The sequence below is a fragment of the Aotus nancymaae genome, unplaced genomic scaffold (genome assembly GCF_030222135.1).
Source record: "Aotus nancymaae isolate 86718 unplaced genomic scaffold, 86718_ANA_hifiasm-v0.15.2.pri h1tg000089l, whole genome shotgun sequence".
NCBI lineage: Eukaryota > Metazoa > Chordata > Mammalia > Primates > Aotidae > Aotus > Aotus nancymaae.
The window spans coordinates 441,818-462,545 of record NW_026988504.1 but is presented as its reverse complement, the minus strand read 5'-3'; the positions used below and the strand labels follow the sequence as shown (position 1 = coordinate 462,545).

The 20,728-nt window shown below is 53.0% G+C and overlaps 1 protein-coding gene across 7 annotated transcripts in view; it reads left to right on the top strand.

Moving 5' to 3' along the window:
• The window catches only part of TBCD (tubulin folding cofactor D), a 201,460-nt gene that overhangs the window by 48,011 nt on the left and 132,721 nt on the right, over positions 1–20,728 (top strand). For all 7 annotated transcript variants that reach the window (XM_064369222.1, XM_064369223.1, XM_064369218.1 and 4 more), the window contains 4 exons: positions 473–615; positions 2,233–2,293; positions 3,794–3,868; positions 8,819–8,913. In XM_064369222.1, coding sequence (XP_064225292.1) covers positions 473–615; positions 2,233–2,293; positions 3,794–3,868; positions 8,819–8,913 — 374 coding nt within the window. The remainder of the gene's footprint in view (positions 1–472; positions 616–2,232; positions 2,294–3,793; positions 3,869–8,818; positions 8,914–20,728) is intronic.

Genomic DNA, 20,728 nt, shown 5'->3' with positions numbered 1-20,728 from the left:
AGGAGGCAGGATCTGTAGGAACTGGTGGTGGGTGAGACGCAGTACCTGGTGATGAAGGGGCCACGTGTGGCCTGGGTGGTGGCAGTGGTGGCCGTTCAGGAAGGGGCTGTCAGGAGGCAGAGCACGTTCTGAAGGCTGAGCGCGCCCCCAGGGAAGGTGCTGGTCCTGTGGTCGTGACTTATCATTGTGCTTTCTCTCCTGACTCCATCATCAGAACTGGACACCAGGTGAGATTTCTGGAGTCGGGCGGCTTCACGGCTCACACCAGACTCCTCCTGGCGTTTCGTGCTGATGGTGGTGCCTCGGGGTTCTTCCTTCTCATCCAGTCTCTGTAAACGTAAAGTGCCTGGAATTTTACAGGCATCCTTTGAGATTCAGAGTGACATTAAATTATTGATTTCAGTCATCAGAACACAGTGTCTGTTAGGTTTTGGGCTGCAGAACTGATCTGAGAATGCTTTGATCTGCACAGGTATCAGCGTGGCTGCCGATCTTTGGCTGCAAATCTGCAGCTCCTCACTCAGGGTCAGAGCGAGCAGAAGCAGAAGCCGCCCCTCCTGACCTCAGATGACGACGAAGATGATGACGTCCCAGAGGGCGTGGAGAGCGTGATAGGTGTGTGGGGTCTAAGCTGTGGCCTCAGGTCTTGGGCACTGTCGGGCTGTGTCATTCCCCCGCCCCCCGCCACCTGCTCCCCACCACCTGCTCCAGGACTGCACTTCCTCCTTCCCTGTCCCCTTTGCCCAGTGCATGGCTGCTGCTGGTCCTCTGGCTCTGGAACCCTACCTGTTCCTGTCCGTGGACAGTCTCTTCCTGTGTGCCGTAGAAGCCCCTTTTCCCGCAGCCTCCCCACCTTCCTGAGCCTCTCCACCTTCCTGACCTGCTTGCTCTCAGGGGCTGGGTGTGTCTGCAGGAAACAGTTCCCCCAAGAAATTGAGGTGGGGTCCCTGGGGCTCAGGTCTTTGGCTCCTTTACCCCTAAACCCTGCTTAGCTCCTAAACGCAGGAGCCATTTTGAACTCCCTTAAACCACGCTGCACTTCGCAGGGGTCTCCATCCCCTGCCCTGTCCCCTCCTGTGGGGCCTCCGCTGCACGGAGACCAGCCTGGGAAACAAAGTGAGCCCCTTGAGGCGGCCATCCTGGGACCGGCTTCTGTCCCCACACTGCCCCACCCTCTTGCCGTGGGTTGGATGAGGTCTTCCCCGGCCCCAGGCAGGGCCTCCTCGTGTCCCCTCCCTTGTGAGGCCCTCATCCTCCCAGTATGTCCCAGCTTCCTGATGGGCCGGCAGGGCCTTGCGGCCTGTACTGTGCCGCGCTCTGCTCACATCCCCTCCGCTCCCTCCAGGGCAGGCTTCTGCCTGGAGTTGTCCACACCCCACCTAGACCGTGACCCTCAGGGCGCCCGCGGCGCTGTTGCCCGCCCTGAGCCAGCATGCACTCTGGCTCTTCCCTTGACCTTTGCTTCTCAGAGCCCTCCCAGGTTGCGTGGTGGGTGCCAGTATCTGTGCTGGGCGGCTCCGAGTCCCAGGTGGGGCCCTGGGTCTGCCCCTTCCCCGCGTTTGCTGCCTGCCCCAGGCTCGCTCTGTCTCCCATCCCCTGCAGGCAATCCCCTCTGCCCTCATTCCAGCTGCCGTGCTGGCTCCAGACTGTCCCTCCACCCTCTCCTGTAGTCATTCAGCGAGCTTCTCCGTCAGGTCTTCCCGGCCTGCTTGGTGCCCTTGGGCCCAGGTTTCCACCCTGCTGAGGCTTGCAGGGTCCTCACCGTGTGACCCGACCCCCTCCTTGCATCCTCTAGGCTTCTGTGTGGTTCTTCTTAAGGTTCAGCCTGTCACCAAGGCCTGGTCCCCGGGAGAGCACGTCTTCATGCAGCCGCTGGCTGGGGGTTTTCTCTAGGAAGCTTTTCCCAGCCCTTCTTGGTCCCATGTGAGCTGTGGGCCCTTCCCCTGGCCTGGGTGGGGCACTTGATGTTGGCCTTCACCTGGGGTTAGGCAGCTGCTCCCGTCGCCTGCTCTGATGGGCGGAGCTGCTTCGTAGGAGCAGAGAACTTAGGAACATGGATTTATGTGATTATCTGAAAACACAGAGAAGGAAATGTTCTTTTCCTATTAATATTATTCTGAACGTAATTCCCTTCAGCGTGTGCACTGAGTAGTGTATGGGCTGGGTCACCTTACAGCGGGAAGACTAGGAGCTTTGTGTGGACCACCATGCATCGCCTTCCTCTTCCTACAGAGCAGCTGCTGGCCGGGCTGAAGGACAAGGACACTGTCGTGCGGTGGTCTGCAGCCAAGGGGTAGGTGTCGCGGCCGCAGGAGCGCCCTGCGGAGTGGGCCGGCCTCTCGGCCACTGTGCCGAGCCTTTTGAATCAGGAGAACTTCATGTGCGATTCAACAGATAGAGATTCCCAAGCACTTTGGAGCGCAGCGTGGCTTCCTCTAACTGATGCGTGTCACTTTACGCGTTGGTGTGAAGAAGGTTCCCGAGGCGGAGCTCCAGGCCCCTCCATCCTCCTGCCCTGGCTGGCCTTGCCAGGTCACAAGCAGGCTGGCTTTGCCTGTTTATCCTCTAAATGTTCCCGTTTTTCTCACATCCTCGTCCCTGTGCCCCCACCTATCGTTGCCCACAGATGGGGTCACGGCTCCTACAGTGATGGTGCTCAGGGAAGAGACCTTTTGTGTGGGGTGAGCAGGTACCAGCCCCTCATTCACCCTTCACTAGCACCTGTCGTACCTGCGGGAGCTGATGTGCAGCCTGGGCCTCCGAGGAGGTCGTGGGGCAGATCCAGCGGGGCCAGGCCTTGAGCACGACTGGTGGAGCCCTGGCTTGGAGGAGCTGGTGGCTTTGTGGGCTCGGGGCTGTGCAGGGACAGCAATACACGTGATGCTGAGGTGTCAGGGGGGCCCCTGCTGTGGAGGAGACGAGGCAGGTACAGGGGCCGGCAGGTTCTGGGCGGGGCAGGAAGGCTGTTTTTTGCCCTTGCTGTCCCGTGCATCTGTGCTGGGTCCGTCTACACCGTGAGCTCTGGGCGGAGCTCCACGAGGCTTCAGGGGCTCGAGCAGGCCTTTGTGTAGCTCTCCACGGGGATGGCTTCTCAACCTAGAACCTTGTCTGGTTGGGTGTGATGGGCCCACACAGTGAGAGGCTGGGCGGGCCTTCCTAGGGTCCTTCCTGGAGGCCTCCGACTGGGACCTTCCCCATGGGGCCGTCTCCAGGGACTTGGACCCTGTGAGCTGGCCCCAGGCGGCCTCCATGTGGGGCCATGAGCCCATGTCACTTGGCCTGATGGGACCCTGTACAGTCAGCATTTGGGGTGGCAGACAGGAAGCCCGGCTCCAGTAGGGAGGGTCAGTGTGAAACCCTCAGTGTTCACCAGCTGCCTCGGTGCCCTCAGCCGCCACTGGTGGCCGGCAGTGTCTGTGTTACGGTTGTACACGGTGACCTGCCCCGTGCCATGTGTGCTCACTCGTCCCCTTTGTATCTACCTGGCTTCAGACGTGTGCAGGCTCCTTTACCCTGCAGTGTGTTTTACCACAGGGGCTCCGAGCAAGGAGCAGGCTCCTTCCTTTACGCTCCAGCATGTTTTACCACCAGGGCTCCGAGCAGGGTGCACATTCCTTCATCCTCCAGCGTATTTTACCTAGAGGGCACTGAGCAGGGTGCAGGCTTGCCTGGAGTTGGCCCCTTCTCTGCTGGTCTCTGGAGGAAAGGACGGTTGCTCAGGCATTCACACATGTCACGCGTGCCCTCGGTGACAGGCTGGTTCCCCTCACGGATTGCTGCGTTTCTCTTTCAGTATCGGTAGGATGGCTGGCAGGCTTCCCCGAGCGCTGGCGGATGACGTGGTCGGGTCTGTGCTGGAGTGCTTCAGGTATGTGAGAAGAGCAGGGAGGTGTGTGGGCCCGACTCTGAGCTGGGAAGCCCTGGCTTTCCTTATATCCTTTCACGCTTTCTTTTCGTTGAGCTGTTTGTCAGAACTCCAAAAGCTCTTTTTTTCCACCGTTTTGAAGTTAAATGTGAGAACTCTCGTTACTTCTGGTATGTTGCTTTTATCAACTCCATTCTATTTAAAAAGCTTAAGGATAAAGAGACATCAGTTTAAATATGTACCCATGTAGGAGTTTATTCTGAAAGGAGATTCTCTGTCGAATGGGTTGGAGCTGCTCCGAGAACTTTCTGTTTGCGTATGTCCTGGCCTGCCCCTCACCTGCATGTTAGCCACCTGTGTCCCCCAGACCTTAAAGTGAGGCTGATGTGACTGAGGCCCGAGTTTGAAATTGCATTTCCTTTGAATGAAATGGGAGGCTTTGGGAGGCCAAAGTGGGAGGACTGCTTGAGCCTGTGAATTCGAGACCAGCCTGGGTAACAAAGTGAGGCCCTGTCTCCAAAAAGTTAAAAAATTAGCTGGATGTGGTCCCAGCTACTCGGGAGGCTGAGGTGGGAGGATCACTTGAGGCCAGGAGTTAGAGGCTTCATTAGGCCATGATGGTGCCACTGCTGCACTCCATCCTGGGCAGCAGAGTGAGACCCGGTCTCAAAAAAAAAGTTGAGTTTCCAAAGCCTCAAGTGCTGTGCTGTGTCTGCCTCTTCAGCCTTTCCGGGAGTTCTGGGGTTTGGGGCCGCGTGGCTTGTGTGTGGTAGGGGTGTGGTCTGCGGTATGCAGGCGGCAGGGCCTGCGGTTTCTGGCCCAGTGTGCTCACACGTGACCTCCCAGGGAGTCTTCCTTCTGCTTGTGTGAATGTCTCCCCCAGTTTGAGAAGCAGAGGGTTGAGAAAGGCGTCTGCACGCTCAGGACCCCAGGTGTGCGATCGTCCCTCATTAGCCCAGGTGCGGGGGGAGAAAGCTGTGGTGTCAGCACTTCGGAGGCCCTGGCTCTTGCTGCCTGTCAGTCACAGGGACAGCTCCGCAGCAGCCCACAAAGTCTTGTTTTCCTTCTGGAGCAGATTTCTCGTGCATTTAGCCTCCAGCCTGCTCAGCAACAATTTCGGGAGCACAAGAAACAGTGTGTCAGATATGGGTCATCTTTTTCAGAGCAGTGCGCCTGTATGAGAAACATTCTTCCAGTGGCGACATTCCTAGGGGAACACACGCTGTGCAGCTGTTTCAACAGTGACCACTTGATGGGAGGCAGGGGTTGGGGGGTGGTGAGTGCTCGGCTTCTCTGTGTGCGACCTCCTGCCTTGTTTCAGGTGTGTCCCTGGAGCTCCGTTCTGGTGGGCTTGGTGGGTGAATGTCCTCACCTACAGCCTTCATGGCAGTGTGGTGGGCTCTGAGGTGGGCCCTGGGCCTGCCTGCGTCTGTCTGGACTTGGCCTCTCTTCTGGCCACCGGGCTGCCTGTTCCATAGGCCTGTAGTGTCTCCCTCAGCTCACTGCCCACCCCTCCTCCCACACGTGCAGCCCCTCCCGACTATGTGTACCTTACTCCAGCTCACCGTCTTGGTCTAGTTTCATTTGTCCTGGCCGGTTGCATCTTCAGGTGTTTCTTTACCTTTAGTTTTGTTATTTTACTGTGCTCATTCCGTTTTCGGAGCTAGGTTCTGGGACGGGATGGCCTTTTTACTCTTGACTTCTCAGGGCCTTCATCCCAAAGTAGCTGTAGGGCCGTGGCCCTGAGTCCTCACGGGATACAGCTCTGGACTGCACCTGTCTTCCCTTCCACTGCGTGCTCAGTGTGTGGTTGTCAACCGTGCATGAAAAGGCACAGCCTCGGAGCAGGATGTCTGCAGAACCGGGAAGCCAGGACTTGCTGGGTGTGGGGCGGCCTGCATCCCTGTGTGGTGGTTGCTCCAGTCTCGTCCTTCCCTGGGACATGTGGTGAGCTGCCAGCCTCTTCTGAAACAGCCTGGAGAAAGGGCATTAATTACATTAACCGTAAGAACACCCAGCACCCAGGAGGGTTAACTTACTCCCTGCTCCATTCCTGGGCTAGGTTATGCAGTGAATGGAGCTGTACCCATCCCCAGGGGTCCAGGACCTGTGTGGCTGGTGTGGCCGTCCCCTAAGTGTGCACAACTCATGCAGGACCTGGGGCTTCTCCCCAGTCCCATCACCAGCCCTACAGCATTACCCAGGACCCAGGGAGTAGCGCCAGACCCCAGCTGTGGCAGAAGCAGGGTGCCTGGGAGAGGAGCGTGTCTGTGTCTTTGTCAACCCCATTGGGTTCTCCTGTGAGCAAACCGACTGAACCTGTCCTTGGGCCCGGCTGTGGGTCCTGCTGACTTGATTTGCCTAGAGCATCTTCTGGACACTCGGTGTGGGACGTCTGGGAGGCGTGGCATTACGCTGTGCCTGTGTCAGCAGGAGACTAATCACATGTGCTCCTTTCTGTTCCAGCTTTACACTTTCATTGAGGTTTTTGACTAGGCGATATTTTTATTCAAAATTCAAACCAAAGGGAAGAAGACAGAGAGCCTCCCCAGACCCTGGAGCCTGCCGTCCCCTCCCAGGTGACAGGAGGCACCCGTTCCTCATCCCTCTGGGGACTGATTCAGTGTGACCAGATGGATACAAAGGTTTTCTTGTCTTGTTTCGTTTTTAGAGATGAGGTCTTGCTCTGTGCTCAGGGACAATCATGGCTCACTGTGGCCTCTACCTCCCGGGCTCAAGTGATCTTCCTGCCTCAGCCTCTGAGTGGCTAAGACTCCAGGTGTGCGCAGCCACGCCCGGCTAATTATTTTATTTTATTTTTGTAGAGATGGGTTCTTGCTATGTTGCCCAGACTGGTCTTGAACTCCTGGTCTCAAATGTTCCTCTTGCCTCGGTCTCCCAAAGTGCTGGGACTACAGGCGTGAGCCCTGTGCCTGGCTAAAATGGTTCATTTCGTTTTACAGAGATAGCGACTACTTGTCACACTGTTCTGCCGAGCGCGTCTTTGAGGTCATTTTACGTTAGTTTCGTGCTTTTCCCCTCGCACTTGTTGATCTGATACCCATGTCCCCGTGACACTCTTTGCCCCCTTCTCTCTCTCTCCAGCTTGCCCACCGCGCCCACTCATGGCTTCCACGGTTTTCAGTTCTCTCTCCTCCCCTGAGACTAGGAGTGCCTCAGGCTTGGATCTGAGGGCAGGAACGTGCCCCCGGCTGCCTGGCTTCCCCCTGCACCCCTGGCATCCAAGGACAGGGCCCCCTCTCGGGTTCGACATGTGCCGTGGTGGTGCTGGGTGCCTTGGGCCAGCCTCATGGGCGGACAGCACCCCTTGAACCATGCCGCCCTCGCCACTGTGCCACAGTGGGCACACGTCTGATTAGAAGTACACGTTGGCCTGACAGGCATTTGTTTTGGTATATTTAAGTCACGGTAACAATGATACTTTATCAAGTTCATTCAGATGTTACTCTGTGAAAAGTGTGAAGCATCTTTCTCCAACTAAAACCCTAGAGGACACAAGTGCTGATGTGAATATATGCACGGGTTCACTGAGCCTCTGGGCAGACACTCAGTGAAACATCTGGAACTCAGAAAGAGTGTAGTTGTGATCCAGTCACTCGGTGACGATGAGCTCCCAGGGGCAGTTGGTGTCCATCTCAGCCCTGCTCCTGCAGCCGGGCACACAGGAGGTGAGGCAGCCGCCCGGGGACAGGCACTCGCCGACTTTCCTCAGTGTTCCTGTGTTTGTCGATTTCCAGCTGGTCAGTTTAGTTGGTTTTCCTAAACATTTCTTCACTTTCAAATCAATTTAATTAGATTGAGTGAAAGCCCTGCCGCTTGCTGGCTTTTTGCCATAGCCTCAGTAGAGCTTCTGAACCACCCCAGCGAAATTATGAAATATTAAATATGACCGGGCGCGGTGGCTCACGCCTGTAATCCAAGCACTTTGGGAAGCCGGGCGGGCGGATCACCTGACATCGGAAGTTCGAGACCAGCCTGACCAACATGGAGAAACCCCGTCGCTACTGAAAATACAAAATTAGCTGGGCGTGGTGGTGCACGCCTGTAATCCTAACTACTTGGGAGGCTGAGGCAGAAGAATCGCTTAAACCTGGGAGGCAGAGGTTGCAGTGAGCAGAGATCACGCCACTGCACTCCAGCCTGGGCAACGAGCGAAACTCTGTCTCAAAAAAATAAATAAATAAAATAAAATAACTTAGGGCTTGATCGATTGGCATTGCATTAGTTCGTTAAAAGTTCATATTTCAAATACTGTGAAAAATCTTGAAATGCTAGTTCGTTATTTTAGTTATTAATTTTGAATTTGACGCCTAAACAGTGGGGTGTCATTTAGAGGAGGTCTCCCTGCTCCCGTTTCTGCTGACATACGCTTCACGTGCTGTTTTCAGTGCCACACTTCTCTGAAGTGTCTTGCTGCTTTTCCTGGGAGCACAGGTGTTGCCCATACTTGGAGCGATACTGCTGTGGTGGGAACCCCACCTGGGAAGGCGCGACGGGCCGGTCTCCTTGTTTGGGGACTGACTGTGACTTTTCCTCACTCTCGGGAGATCTGAAGAGAGGCACTGGGGAGCACAGCTGCTGTCTTCGTACTCAGTCACAATGTGTTGTTTCTTCAGCCAGCTGATTGTTTATTTTATTTTTTTAGAGACACAATCGTTGCCCAGGCTGGAGTGCAGTGGCGTGATCTCTGCTCACTGCAACCTCTGCCTCCCAAGGTCAAGTGATTCTCCTGCCTCAGCCCCCCGAGTAGCTGGGATGACAGGTGTGAGCCGCCACGCCCAGCCTTGATACTTTAGAAACTTACTAACAGGTTTTAGTGTGCCTCACAGGCGCAGGACGTGGACTTGCCAGCCTGTGATCCTTGCTACACTGTGGGCTTTGAACCAAAAGCTGACACGGGAGCTCTGGTCTCAGGGTCTTTGTTGTTCTTAGTTTCCAGGAGACCGACAAGGCCTGGCACGGGGGATGTCTGGCGCTGGCGGAGCTGGGCAGGAGAGGCCTGTTGCTGCCGTCTCGACTCGCGGATGGTGAGTAGCTGAAGCACGGTCTGTTGCGTCGCCAAGGCTGTCCGTGGCAGGCTGTGGCTTCTTGTCTGAACCCACCTCCACAGTGTAGTCCTGCCGCGAGCATGCACAGAAGAGCTTGAGAACGGGGTCTGTCCACCTTTTTCTCACGTTGACCTTCGTCATTGCGTGATTGCCTCGTTTTTCTGGTGTGAAATTTTAATGCCACAGGTTACCCTGTGTGCTTGGTTTTGGAGGGCCACGAATCATCGTAACATCTGATTTTCTTACTCCTCAGAACCGGTTTTCATTCTTGATGGGCATTGTTGCCCCTTAAGGACACATGCAGTGGCACCTGCTTGAGTTGTAGAACCAGGTACCCCGGCAGCATCTTGGGTCACCCGGAGTGATGCGGTACTCCCTGGAGATTAGGCTCAGGCCAGCATGGAGTCAGGGCAGGAACTGGGGTGGAGGGCTGGGGAGCTCTGCGGTGGCCTGCAGTGGGGTGGGAACAGAGGGCATGGCACGGCGGGCGCAGAGGCACTGCCCAGACCAGCTGTTGTGCTGGGGCCTCACGCAGCCCTGTCTGTATTCGGTAGGAGGGTCCCTGGGTGTGGCTGGTAGTGCCCTCTGGGGGCAGGAAGGAATGGATGTCTGTACAGGAGAGAGGGGGCCCATCCTGAGAGGGCACCGCCACAGACACTGCGCACCCCGGGAGTAGAGGGGGCCCATCCTAAGAGGCCCCACCACAGACACTGTGCACCCCGGGAGTAGAGGGGGCCCATCCTGAGAGGCCCCACCACAGACACTGCGCACCCCGGGAGTAGAGGGGGCCCATCCTGAGAGGCCCCACCACAGACACTGCGCACCCCGGGAGTAGAGGGGGCCCATCCTGAGAGGCCCCACCACAGACACTGCGCACCCCGGGAGTAGAGGGGGCCCATCCTGAGAGGCCCCACCACAGACACTGCGCACCCGGGAGTAGAGGGGGCCCATCCTGAGAGGCCCCACCACAGACACTGTGCACCCCGGGAGTAGAGGGGGCCCATCCTGAGAGGCCCCACCACAGACACTGCGCACCTCGGGAGGGTCTGGGCCTATCCAGACGTCTGTCCAGAATAGACACCTGAGATGCGGCAGGCTTGCGCCTTCCCAGGGCAGAGCTGTGGTGGCATCTGAAGTGATAGCTTTGCACTTGGCATTGTGATGTATGGGGAGAGCTTTTAGAGCCTGCAGTTCTTTTTTTAATGTTACCGCTTTTTTTTTTTTTTAGAGTTTTAAAATTTTTAGACCTCTTTTTTGAGATCTTATTTACATGCTATAAAATTTATTTATTTAAGTCTACAGTTAAGTGGTTTCTGTGTATTTACAGAGGTGTGCAACCATCGCCATAATTTAATTTCTGAACATTTTCATTGCCTCCGATATAAATCCTGTGTTTAAGAGCTGTCACTCTCCACTCTCCCCAGCACCCCGCCCTGGCAACCAGGTCTCCAGCGTCTCCGTGAATTTGTCTTTTGTAGACATTTCATGAAAGTGGAACCTGCAGCGTGTGATCTCTGGTGTCTGAATTCTTCCCCTGCATGTAATGGTTTTAGTTCCTCTGTGTCGTGGCTGGTGGAGTGCCTCCTTCCTTCCTGGGGCAGAGCCTCGTCCTGTGTGTAAATTTGTGAATGTGCTGCACGCCACGCTTTATCCTCTTCATCAGCTGCTGGGAAACCTGGGTTGTTCCACCTTTCACTCTTGTAATAATGCTGCCGTGAACATTTGTGTGCACGTTTTTGAATGGATGTGTGTTTTCGTTTCCTTTGGGTATAGACCTAGAAGTAACTCCATGTTTAACTTTTTAAGAAACTGCCAAACTTTTTCCAAAATGATTGCACCATTTTACAGTCCTGCCTGCAGTGTATGAGGGTTCTGTTGCTCTGCATCCTCACCAACACTTGTTTTTAACTTTAAAAAAATGTTTTGATGGGTTTCACTTTGTTGCCCCGGCTGGAGTGCAGGGATGCAATCTCTGCTTACTGCAGTCTCCACGTCCCAGGCCCAGGCGATCTCCCACCTCAGCCTCCTGAGCAGCTGGGGCCACCGATGCTCACCACCACGCCCGGGTAATGTTTTGTCGTTTTGTTAGAGGCAAGGCTTCACCACATTGCTCAGGCTGGTCTTGAACTCCTCAGCTCAAGCGACCCACCTGCCTTGGCCTCCTGAAGTGTCGAAACTCTGCTTCTTTAAAAAAAAAAACCAAAAAAGCCAAAACCACCCCGGTGAGTGTGCAGTGCCACCGCATCATGCTTTCGGGTTGCTTCTCCCCGATGGCTAATAACACTGAGCATTTTCTGTGTTTGCTGCCTGTTTGTATATCTTCTTTGGAGAAATGTCTATTCAAGTTTTTACTCATTTAAAAAGTGGACTTTTTTTATTGTTGTAAGTAAGAGTTTTTCATGTATTCTGCATATGAGTCTCTTACTGGATATATGATTTGCAGATGTTTTCTTGCATTCTGTGGTTGCCTTTTCACTTTCTGTTGATTGATTGATGGACAGGGTCTTGCTTGTTGCCCAGGCTAGTGTGCAGTGGCACCATCACAGCTTACTGCCACCTCAAACTCCTGGGCTGAAGCCATATTCCCACCTTAGCTTCCCAAGTGTTGGGACTACAGGACTCACCACCACACCTGGCTAATTTTTTCCCTTTTTTTGAGACAGGATCTCACTCTCATCGCCCGGGCTGGAGTGCAGTGGCGTGATCTCGGCTCACTGCAGCCTCTACCTCTCTGGCTCAAGTGGTCCGCCTACCTCAGCCCCCCAAGTAGCTGGGGCTACAGGTGCGTGCCACTGTGCCCAGCTAGTTTTTGTATTTTTTGTAGAGATGGGGTTTTCCCATGTTGTCCAGGCTGGTCTTGAACTCTTGAGCTCAAGTGCCATCTGCCTCAGCCTCCCAAAGTGCTAGGATAACAGGCGTCAGCCACGGTGCCTGGCCTTCGTTCCCAGCTAATTAAATTTTTTTTTTTTTGTAGAGATGAGGTCTTACTGTGTTGCCCAGGCTGGTCTTCAACTCCTGGCCTCAAGTGATCCTCCTGTCTCAGCCTCCCAAAGTGGTGGGATTACAGGCTGTGCCTGGTGTGTTTTCAGTTTCTTTGATGGTGACATTTGACCCAGGTTTTAGATTTTAATTAAGTCCAGCTCATCAGTCTTTTATTTCTGTGTTTCTGGTGTCATAGCTAAGAAATCACTGCCTCCCCCAAAGTAATGAAGTTGTACTCCTGTGGTTTTCTTTAACCTTTTGTTCCATCCCAAGTAAGTGACTGGTAATGTGCGTTTGTCACACTGGATGTGTGTGTGGGCGTGTGAGACTGTGTGGCCCGGATGGCTGTGGGGTGCCAGCTCCAGGTTAACTTGAAGGAGACGAGAGACTCCTGGCTCGCTGTGTGTGTGTTTTCTGTCGTGTCTTATGGCAGCATTTACTGACCCCAGGCAGCTGGAGAGAGAGGATGCCTGCTGTCATAAACGAAAGGGTCAAGCTGTTGTTCAGAAACTGATAAATGGTGTGGATACGCTGGCCCGTAACCTTCCTATGGTCGGCAGGCCCCGCCTCCTCCCTGGCGGGGCCTCCATGTGAGCTGAACCCTCCTCCCCGGGGGTGCCCTCCATGTGAGCCGAACCCTCCTCCCTGGCGGTGCCCTCCATGTGAGCCGAACCCTCCTCCCTGGCGGTGCCCTCCATGTGAGCCGAACCCTCCTCCCTGGCGGGGCCTCCATGTGAGCTGAACCCTCCTCCCCGGGGGTGCCCTCCATGTGAGCCGAACCCTCCTCCCTGGCGGTGCCCTCCATGTGAGCCGAACACTCCTCCCTGGCGGTGCCCTCCATGTGAGCCGAACCCTCCTCCCTGGCGGTGCCTCCATGTGAGCCGAACCCTTCTCCCTGGCGGGGCTCTCCCTGTGAGCTGAACCCTCCTCCCTGGGGGTGCCCTCCATGTGAGCCGAACCCTCCTCCCTGGCGGGGCCTCCATGTGAGCTGAACCCTCCTCCCCGGGGGTGCCCTCCATGTGAGCCGAACCCTCCTCCCTGGCGGGGCCTCCATGTGAGCTGAACCCTCCTCCCCGGGGGTGCCCTCCATGTGAGCCGAACCCTCCTCCCCGGGGGTGCCCTCCATGTGAGCCGAACCCTCCTCCCTGGCAGTGCCCTCCATGTGAGCCGAACCCTCCTCCCTGGCAGTGCCCTCCATGTGAGCCGAACCCTCCTCCCTGGCGGGGCCTCCATGTGAGCTGAACCCTCCTCCCTGGGGGTGCCCTCCATGTGAGCTGACCCCTCCTCCCTGGGGGTACCCTCCGTGTGAGCTGAACCCTCCTCCCCGGGGGTGCCCTCCATGTGAGCCGAACCCTCCTCCCCGGGGGTGCCCTCCATGTGAGCCGAACCCTCCTCCCCGGGGGTGCCCTCCATGTGAGCTGAACCCTCCTCCCCGGGGGTGCCCTCCATGTGAGCCGAACCCTCCTCCCTGGCGGGGCTCTCCCTGTGACCTGAACCCTGTTTGCAGCCTCCATTCTGTACCTGGTGGGACATGGAGCAGCTGTGCTGTCTCGGGGCATGGCAAGGTTTATTTCAGGCACAGTGAAAGATCCTGTCTTGGAGCTGACTTGGGAGGTGACGGGGCTTACATTTGTTGAGTGTTTGCAGCATACTTTCTGTTTTTGGTTTAGACCTCACACTGTTCCTCTGAGAGCCATTTCATTTGTTTAAAGCTATAGCTGCGAGCCAGGTGCAGTGGTGGTGCCTGTAGGCCTAGTCTCTTGGGAGGCCAAGACAGCAGGAGGATCACTTGAGCCTAGGAGTTTGAGACCAGCCTGGACAATGTAGTAAGACCCCATCTCTAAACAAACAGACACATAAACACTGCAGCTGTGGGAGCCAGGAGGTCTTTTTGGAGTCATAGCTCAGGCTCAGCCCTTTGGCCTCCTCCATGTTGCATGGCTGACCAGTCCCTGCATCTCCTGTCACATTGGAGAGTTACTCTGGTTCTCTGTCAGTTTAGTTTCAAAAGTGAAAACAGGCTGGGCATGGTGGCTCACACCTGTAATCCCAGCACTTGGGGAGGCTGAGGTGGGGAGATCACCTGAGGCCAGGAGTTTGAGACCAGCCTGGCTAACATGGTGAACACCTGTCTCTACTAAAAACAGAAAATTAGCTGGGTGTGGTGGTGCACGCCTGTAGTCCTAGCTACTTGGGAGGCTGAGGCAGAAGAATCACTTGAACCTGAGAGGTGGAGATTGCAGTGAGTCAAGATCTCACCACTGCACTCCAGCCTGGGTGACAGAGCGAGACCCTGTCTCAAAAAAAAAAAAAAAAAAGAAGCGAAAACAAATGCTTGGCAAAGAAATGTTCCAGAGAGACAATATAGATGAGCATGTTTGATGACGAAAACTTCTGTCTGACTCGGAGAAAACGTAGAACTTCGCTGGTGGTGCTAACGGAGGAGGAGGCAGAACTGGGGAAGTCAGGTGGGCAGGCAGTGATGTGCTGCTTGCCTTGAAGGCACCCGGGTCTTTTTGTCCTTAGTCCTCTGAATGGGGGGCTCTGCGCACTGGATGGGGCACTCAGGAAAGAAGCGTCACATTTTCTCTGGGTTACTTTTTAGGGAATCCTGCTGCCTCCTCTGTACACATACAGTGCACACACACAGACATACAGTCCCCATCTGTTGTGCTGTAAACCTGTTTCTTGGTCTCCGACTCTGTGCACAGCATCACACTCAGCTAATTTTTTAAAGAATTTGAAAGCAGTCAGGGCAACAAAGTGAGATCCTGTTTCTGCAAAATTTTTTTTAAAAAAGTAGTCAGGTGCAGTGGAGCATGCCTGTTGTCCCAGCTACTCAGGAGGCTCAGGTGGGAGAATTGCCTGAGCCCGGGAGGTTGAGGCTGCCGTGAGTCACGGTGGCACCGCTGCTTTCAAGCGGTCTTCCTGCCTAGGTCTGTGGACGGTGGCCAGGTTCTTTTCTGTGCCATCACCTCTGTTTGAGGACCATTGTTATAGGGCTACTTGGTCTTTATTTTAGGTGATCCAAATTCCAGGACTTCTCTGGAGGGGTCCTGTGTAGGTCCTTTCATCTTTTCTGTGTCTCCTCTTTGAACCCCTCTGCTGTTGTGGCAGGAGGAGGTGGGCACTGCTGACCACGAGTAAGCTCAGTAACGTTTATGAGCCATACGATTTCCTCTGTTGCGTACAACAAGCACAGGTAGGATGTATTTGGTTTAACTGTACTTTTTATTTTGTTTACAGTCTTGCTCTGTCCCTCAGGCTGGAGTGCGGTGGTGCCATCTCAGCTCACTGCAACTTGTCTCCTGGGTTCAAGCGATTCTCATGCATCAGCCTCCCGAGTAGCTGGGATTACAGGCTTGCGCCACCATGCCTGGCTAAGTTTTGTATTCTTAGTGGAGATAAGGTTTCACCATGTTGGCCAGGCTGGTCTTAAACCCCTGACCTCAAGTGATCTGCCTGTCTCGGTGTCCCAAAGTGCTGGGTTGCAGGCATGAGCTACTACACCAAGCCAACGGTACTATTTTGATAAAATGTATACATGTGCTCCTAATTATGCATTTTGTGGTTTTTATTAGTATTTTGCTTTTTGAAAAATGTCAAGTGTTCTGATCTCTCTGGACATTTTGTATGTATCCTATTTTCCTTGCTATCCTTACTGGATTGAGAATTGTACATACTGACTTGGGTAATAACTAGCATTTGGTGTTTTTCTGAGCTTCTTGGATGTGTGGATTCATGTCTTTTATCAAACTTGGGAAGTTTTCAGTCATTATTTCTTCAAGTATTTTTGCTGCTCCTTTCTCTCCTCTCGCTATGGGACTCCTGTTAGATTAATACACGTGTTGGTATGCTTGATGGTGCCCTGTGAGTTTCTTAGGTTCTGCACTCATTTTAGCTTGAGTCCTCAGTTCCAGAAATTTTCTTTAGTTTCTCTTGTAATAATTTCTTTTTGAGACAGGGTCTTGCTCTGTCGCCTTGGCTGGAGTGCAGTGGTAGGATCATGGCTTACTGCATCCTCAACCTCCCCGTCCCAAGCAGTTCCCGCCTCAGCCTCTTGAGTAGCTGAGACTACAGGCCTGCTCTGCTGCACCTGACTAATAAAAATAAAATTTGTAGAAATGGAATCTCACCTTATTGTCCAGGCTGCTTTCAAATTCTTGAACTCGAGTGATCTTCCTGCCTTGGCCTCCCAAAGTGCTGGGATTATAGGCATGAGCCACTGTGCCCAGCCTCTTTTTATTTCTGTTTCTTTATCAACATTCCACGTTAGTTTCGCTATCGTTCTCTTGGTCTCCTTTAGTTCTTTGTCCACAGTTTTCTTTTCTTTTCTTTTTTTTTTTTTTGATATGGGGTATCACTCTGTTGCCCAGGCTGGCATGATCTTGGCTCACTGAAACTTCCGCCTCCTGGGTTCAAGCAATTCTCCTGCCTCAGCAGGGATTACATGCGCCCACCACCATGCCTGGCTAATTTTTTTGTTATTTTTTTTTTTTAGTAGAGATGGGATTTCACCACGTTCATCAGGCTGGTCTTGAACTCCTGATCTCGTGATCCGCCCGCCTTGGCCTTCCAAATTTGTCCACTGTTTCCTTGAGATCTGTGAGAATATTTAAGGCAGTTAATTTAAAGTCTTTGTCTAAGGCTGAGCGTGGTGGCTCACACTTGCTTCCCAGCATTTAACCTTTGCTTTAAAGCATGAAAAGGAAGAAACCTTTGCATATGTGTTTCTCAAATAACAGATTTGAGGGCTGTGTTGGTGGCGTAGGTCTGTTTATACACACTGTGTGGCTGAAGCAGGCCTCTGTTAAATTAGCATTTACAAAGCTTTTTTTCCTGCCTGCTCCCCTTGCAGTCCTCAGGCTGGGGTCCTTCACTGCCCTTGATCAAGGAGGCCGATCCCTTCCCCCAGCAGGTGCAGTCTGTCACTCCCATGTCCTACAAAGTGTAATTGTCTAGTGTCCCACAGCTGTAGAGAAAACCATCTTAACCTTCCTGCAGCTTTCTGAAGGATGGAGAGCATGTTTATTTTGCTGCTAGAAGGCTGGGTCCCTGTGAACCTGCACCAGGTGGTAAGCCCTATATGTTGGAAATAGAGGCTGCCTAACTCTTACTTAAAGTGAGATTTTGAAAAAATTTTTAATACATTTTTATAAATTTTGAAAAAATTGTAATAAACCAAATTGTATAAATGTATGTAAATGTTATAAATGTGGAAGAATGTGTGGAGTGGCATTGGAGCACGTGCTCTCAGCACTCATCGAGGATGTGCAGGCAGTGTCTTGTGAAGGTGTTGCTGCATCCGCATCGGGGTCTTGTTAAAAGTGTCATTCAGTAGATTAATTCCCACCTGTGGACTGTCTTTTCTGGCTTCCGAAAGAAACTTTTTTTTTTTCTCTGTGGATAACGAAAATGCTGCCAGTCCTTCCTATAACAAATGCGATTGGCGCCCGCCGCTCTTGGCAGTGGAGGTCAGAACACAGTGTGTCTGTGGTGGTGAAGGACAGGGTTTGGAGGGAGATACAGGCGTTAAACAGGGAACAAATCAAAGAAGGGGCAGTTTCCGAGAACAGATAAAGCCGTTCAGAAAGTAGAGAGGGCGGTGCGATCCACAGTGATGGGCCAGCCAGTGCCTTGAATAAGACTTGGGGAAGACCTTGGGGGTGACATTGACACCGAGAGCTGCTACCTCGAAGGAGCCAAGCAGGATGGACGCCTGGCCGCAGCATCTCAGAAAGAGGAGCAGAGGTTGCCACGGGCTGTGACGGCCGAAGAGCAGAAGAGCAGGCACAGAAAAACGCCTGGGACCCGATCCCAGAGGGGCTTCAGGAACACAGTGGGGGTCTGGAAATTACGCAACACAAAATCGGAGACGGGAGAAGATGCTGTAGCGCAGTGGGAAGGCATGGAACAGCGAGGCCGTTTGGGAGCCACCACAGCATTGCGTGGTTCGGATTGAGACCATAGCTATGAAGGAGGAGAAAAGGAAGGACTCTGAACTCAACGAATTTGCTGTTCTATTAAGTGAAACAGGGTGAGATAGCAAGGAGGACAGTGAGTGACATTTTGGAGCCTTCCACACAGAAATGGTCTACACGGTTAGGGATTGGGTGAGTTTGCACAGGAGGGAGTGAGGTAAGGCAGGTGAGTGGGTGACGCTTGAACTGGGCTCCCAGGCTCACTGGCATGGGGAGGCGAAGAGGAGAGGAAGCAGCTGACATGGGAGGAAGGAAACTGGTGGTGGGGGGCTCCTTCAGAAGGGATGCTTCATAGGAGGAGTCCGATTCTGAGAGGAGGAAGGGGTGGAGGACCAGAGTTTCCTCCCAGGCTCTGGAGCACAGAGGTGAGGGTGATCCAGGAGAGCAGCTCCAGCTGAGGTCTAGAGACAGGGAGCTCCCTCCCTGGTGGAGCCGTGGGGCCCAGTGCCGAGGCTGGCTCAGGCTCCTGTGGGGTGCCCTGCCATCCGTCCAGCCCTCGCCGTGGCCTGGCCTGACCCTGCTGTCCCCTGCCGGCCTGTGTACCTCAGTTCCCAGGTGAGCAGGGGGCCTGGGAGAGGGCGGCTCCGAGCACGTCCTGACACAGCCCTGGTGTCCAGTTCCCCACGTTTTTGTCTGCTTTTTAAATCTTGGTATACTTTTAAGCTTTCAGGTTTTCAGGAAAACAAAAAGCGTGAGGCATCTTTGACTTCGTACGTGGACCGATTGTTCGGTTTTTGGTATTAAAGTGGTTTTTCCTCGAGTGAACGTGTGTGCTTCGTGTTTTACTCCACCCCGCTCTCCCTCCCTCCCTACAGAACGTGGCTCTTTGTCCGAATGTGAACACTGGTGGGGACAGACGGTGGTGGGCCTGTTAAGACTGTTTAGAAAGGGTGTCGTCAGTGTCTTCTCTCACATGTGAATTCAAGGATCTTTTGTTTCTTTCTCAGCTTTATTGATATGTAATTTGCCTACCATATAATTTACCCATTTAAATATATGTAATTCCATGGTTTTTAGGACATTATTACTTAGAAAATTGTGGTAAAATATATTTAACAAAAATTTGCTATTTTAATTGTTGTTAAGCATATTAATCCAGTGGCATTAATTACAGTCATACTTTTGTATGACCATCACCATTGTCTGGTTCCAAAACTTCTCATCACCCCAGATTAAGAAGTAACTCACCACCGGTTCTTCTCCCGTTGAACTCTTGGTAACTCTAGTCTACTTTCTGCTTGAAAAAGGACCGCATGTTTTAGAGATCTTGTATAAGTGGAAGTGTACAATATTTGGCCTTTTGTGTCTGGCTTATTTTATTTAGCACCATGTTTTCAAGGTTAATCCATGTTGTAACATGTATCAGAATTTTCTTTTTTTTTTTTCTTAATTTTTTTATTTTGAGATGAAGTCTCGCTCTGTCGCCCCCAGGCTGGAGTGCAGTGGCACGATCTTGGCTCACTGCAACCTCCACCTCCCAGGTTCAAGTGATTGTTCTGCCTCAGCCTCCCGAATAGCTGGGACTATAGGTGCCCACCACCACGCCTGGCTAATTTTTGTATTTTTAGTAGAGACAGGGTTTCACCATATTGGCCAGGCTGGTCTTGAACTCCTGACCTTGTGATTCCCCTGCCTCGGCCTCCCAAAGTGCTGGGATTACAGGCGTGAGCCACTGTGCCCTGCCTAGAATTTTCTTTCTTTTAAAGCCTGAATAATATTTCATTGTATGGACATACCATATCTTTATCTTTTTAAAGATGGGGTCTCACTATGTTGTCCAGGCTGAAGCGCAGTGGCTATTCACAGGCCCAGTCATAGTGCACTACAGCTTTGAACTCCTGGGCTCTGTTGACCCTCTTGCCTCAGCCTCCTGAGAGCTGTGATATCAGGCGTGCACCACTGCACCTGGCCATATTTTCTTGATTAATTCATTCATCAGTGGACGCTTGGGTTGTTTCCAGCTTCTGGGTATGGTGAGTAATGCTGCTGTGGACATGGATACAGGTACCTGCCTGAGACCCCTTTTTTTTAGTTCCTTTGGGTATATACCCAGAAGTGGAATTACTGTGAAATGTGGTAATTCTGTGTTCAACTCTTTGTATGCAAAAATTAGAAGTGTTAGCTCTTAAGTTGCGTCACGCATAAATGCAGAAAAGTAGTATAGTTAAAAAATAGGTCTTTTTTTTTTTTTTGCTTGAAAGTTCTAGGAGTCTGTTTTCCTTTTAAAGATAGACACAAAGGGCTTATCCTGGTTGCAATGGATGAGTGATTGCAAATGGCCTTTGGAGAGATTGTGTTGGGGGGCGTGCAGGTCTCCGTGCATCAGGCACACGTAGCCTGTGCCGCAGCCGTTGAGCCAGGCATAGCTCCCCACGCTGCACTGTGGCAGGAGGCGCTCAGCTACCCCCGCTGCTTCCTGTTTGTCATTTAAAATGATTCCTGGTGCTTTTTGCTGAGCGATCAAATGGTGTTCTCAGGATTTTGGGCCCTTGACACCAAGGGCTGTGTTCTTGGGGGTGTGACTTGAGAGCTCCTTGTCTGCAGGGTGTGAGGCTTTGGGTCTCATTGTGGACCGCGGCATGTGATGGCTTGTCACTGCTCCCCACATGGCTGTTTAGTTTCTGGAAAGCTGGAGGTATAATATTTTTGTTCTTTGCCAAAGCATATTGGTGTATATAAACAGAAGTCCCCACGTGCTAGTCAGCACTGTGCCTGTGTTTATGGTTCTGCATCTGACCGTGCGCCTCTTGGGTTGGTGTAGTGGCTGTTAGAGGCGGGTGACCGACAGGGCTGGGGCTCGCTGGTGTCCTTGCTGCTGCGTTAGGGACAGC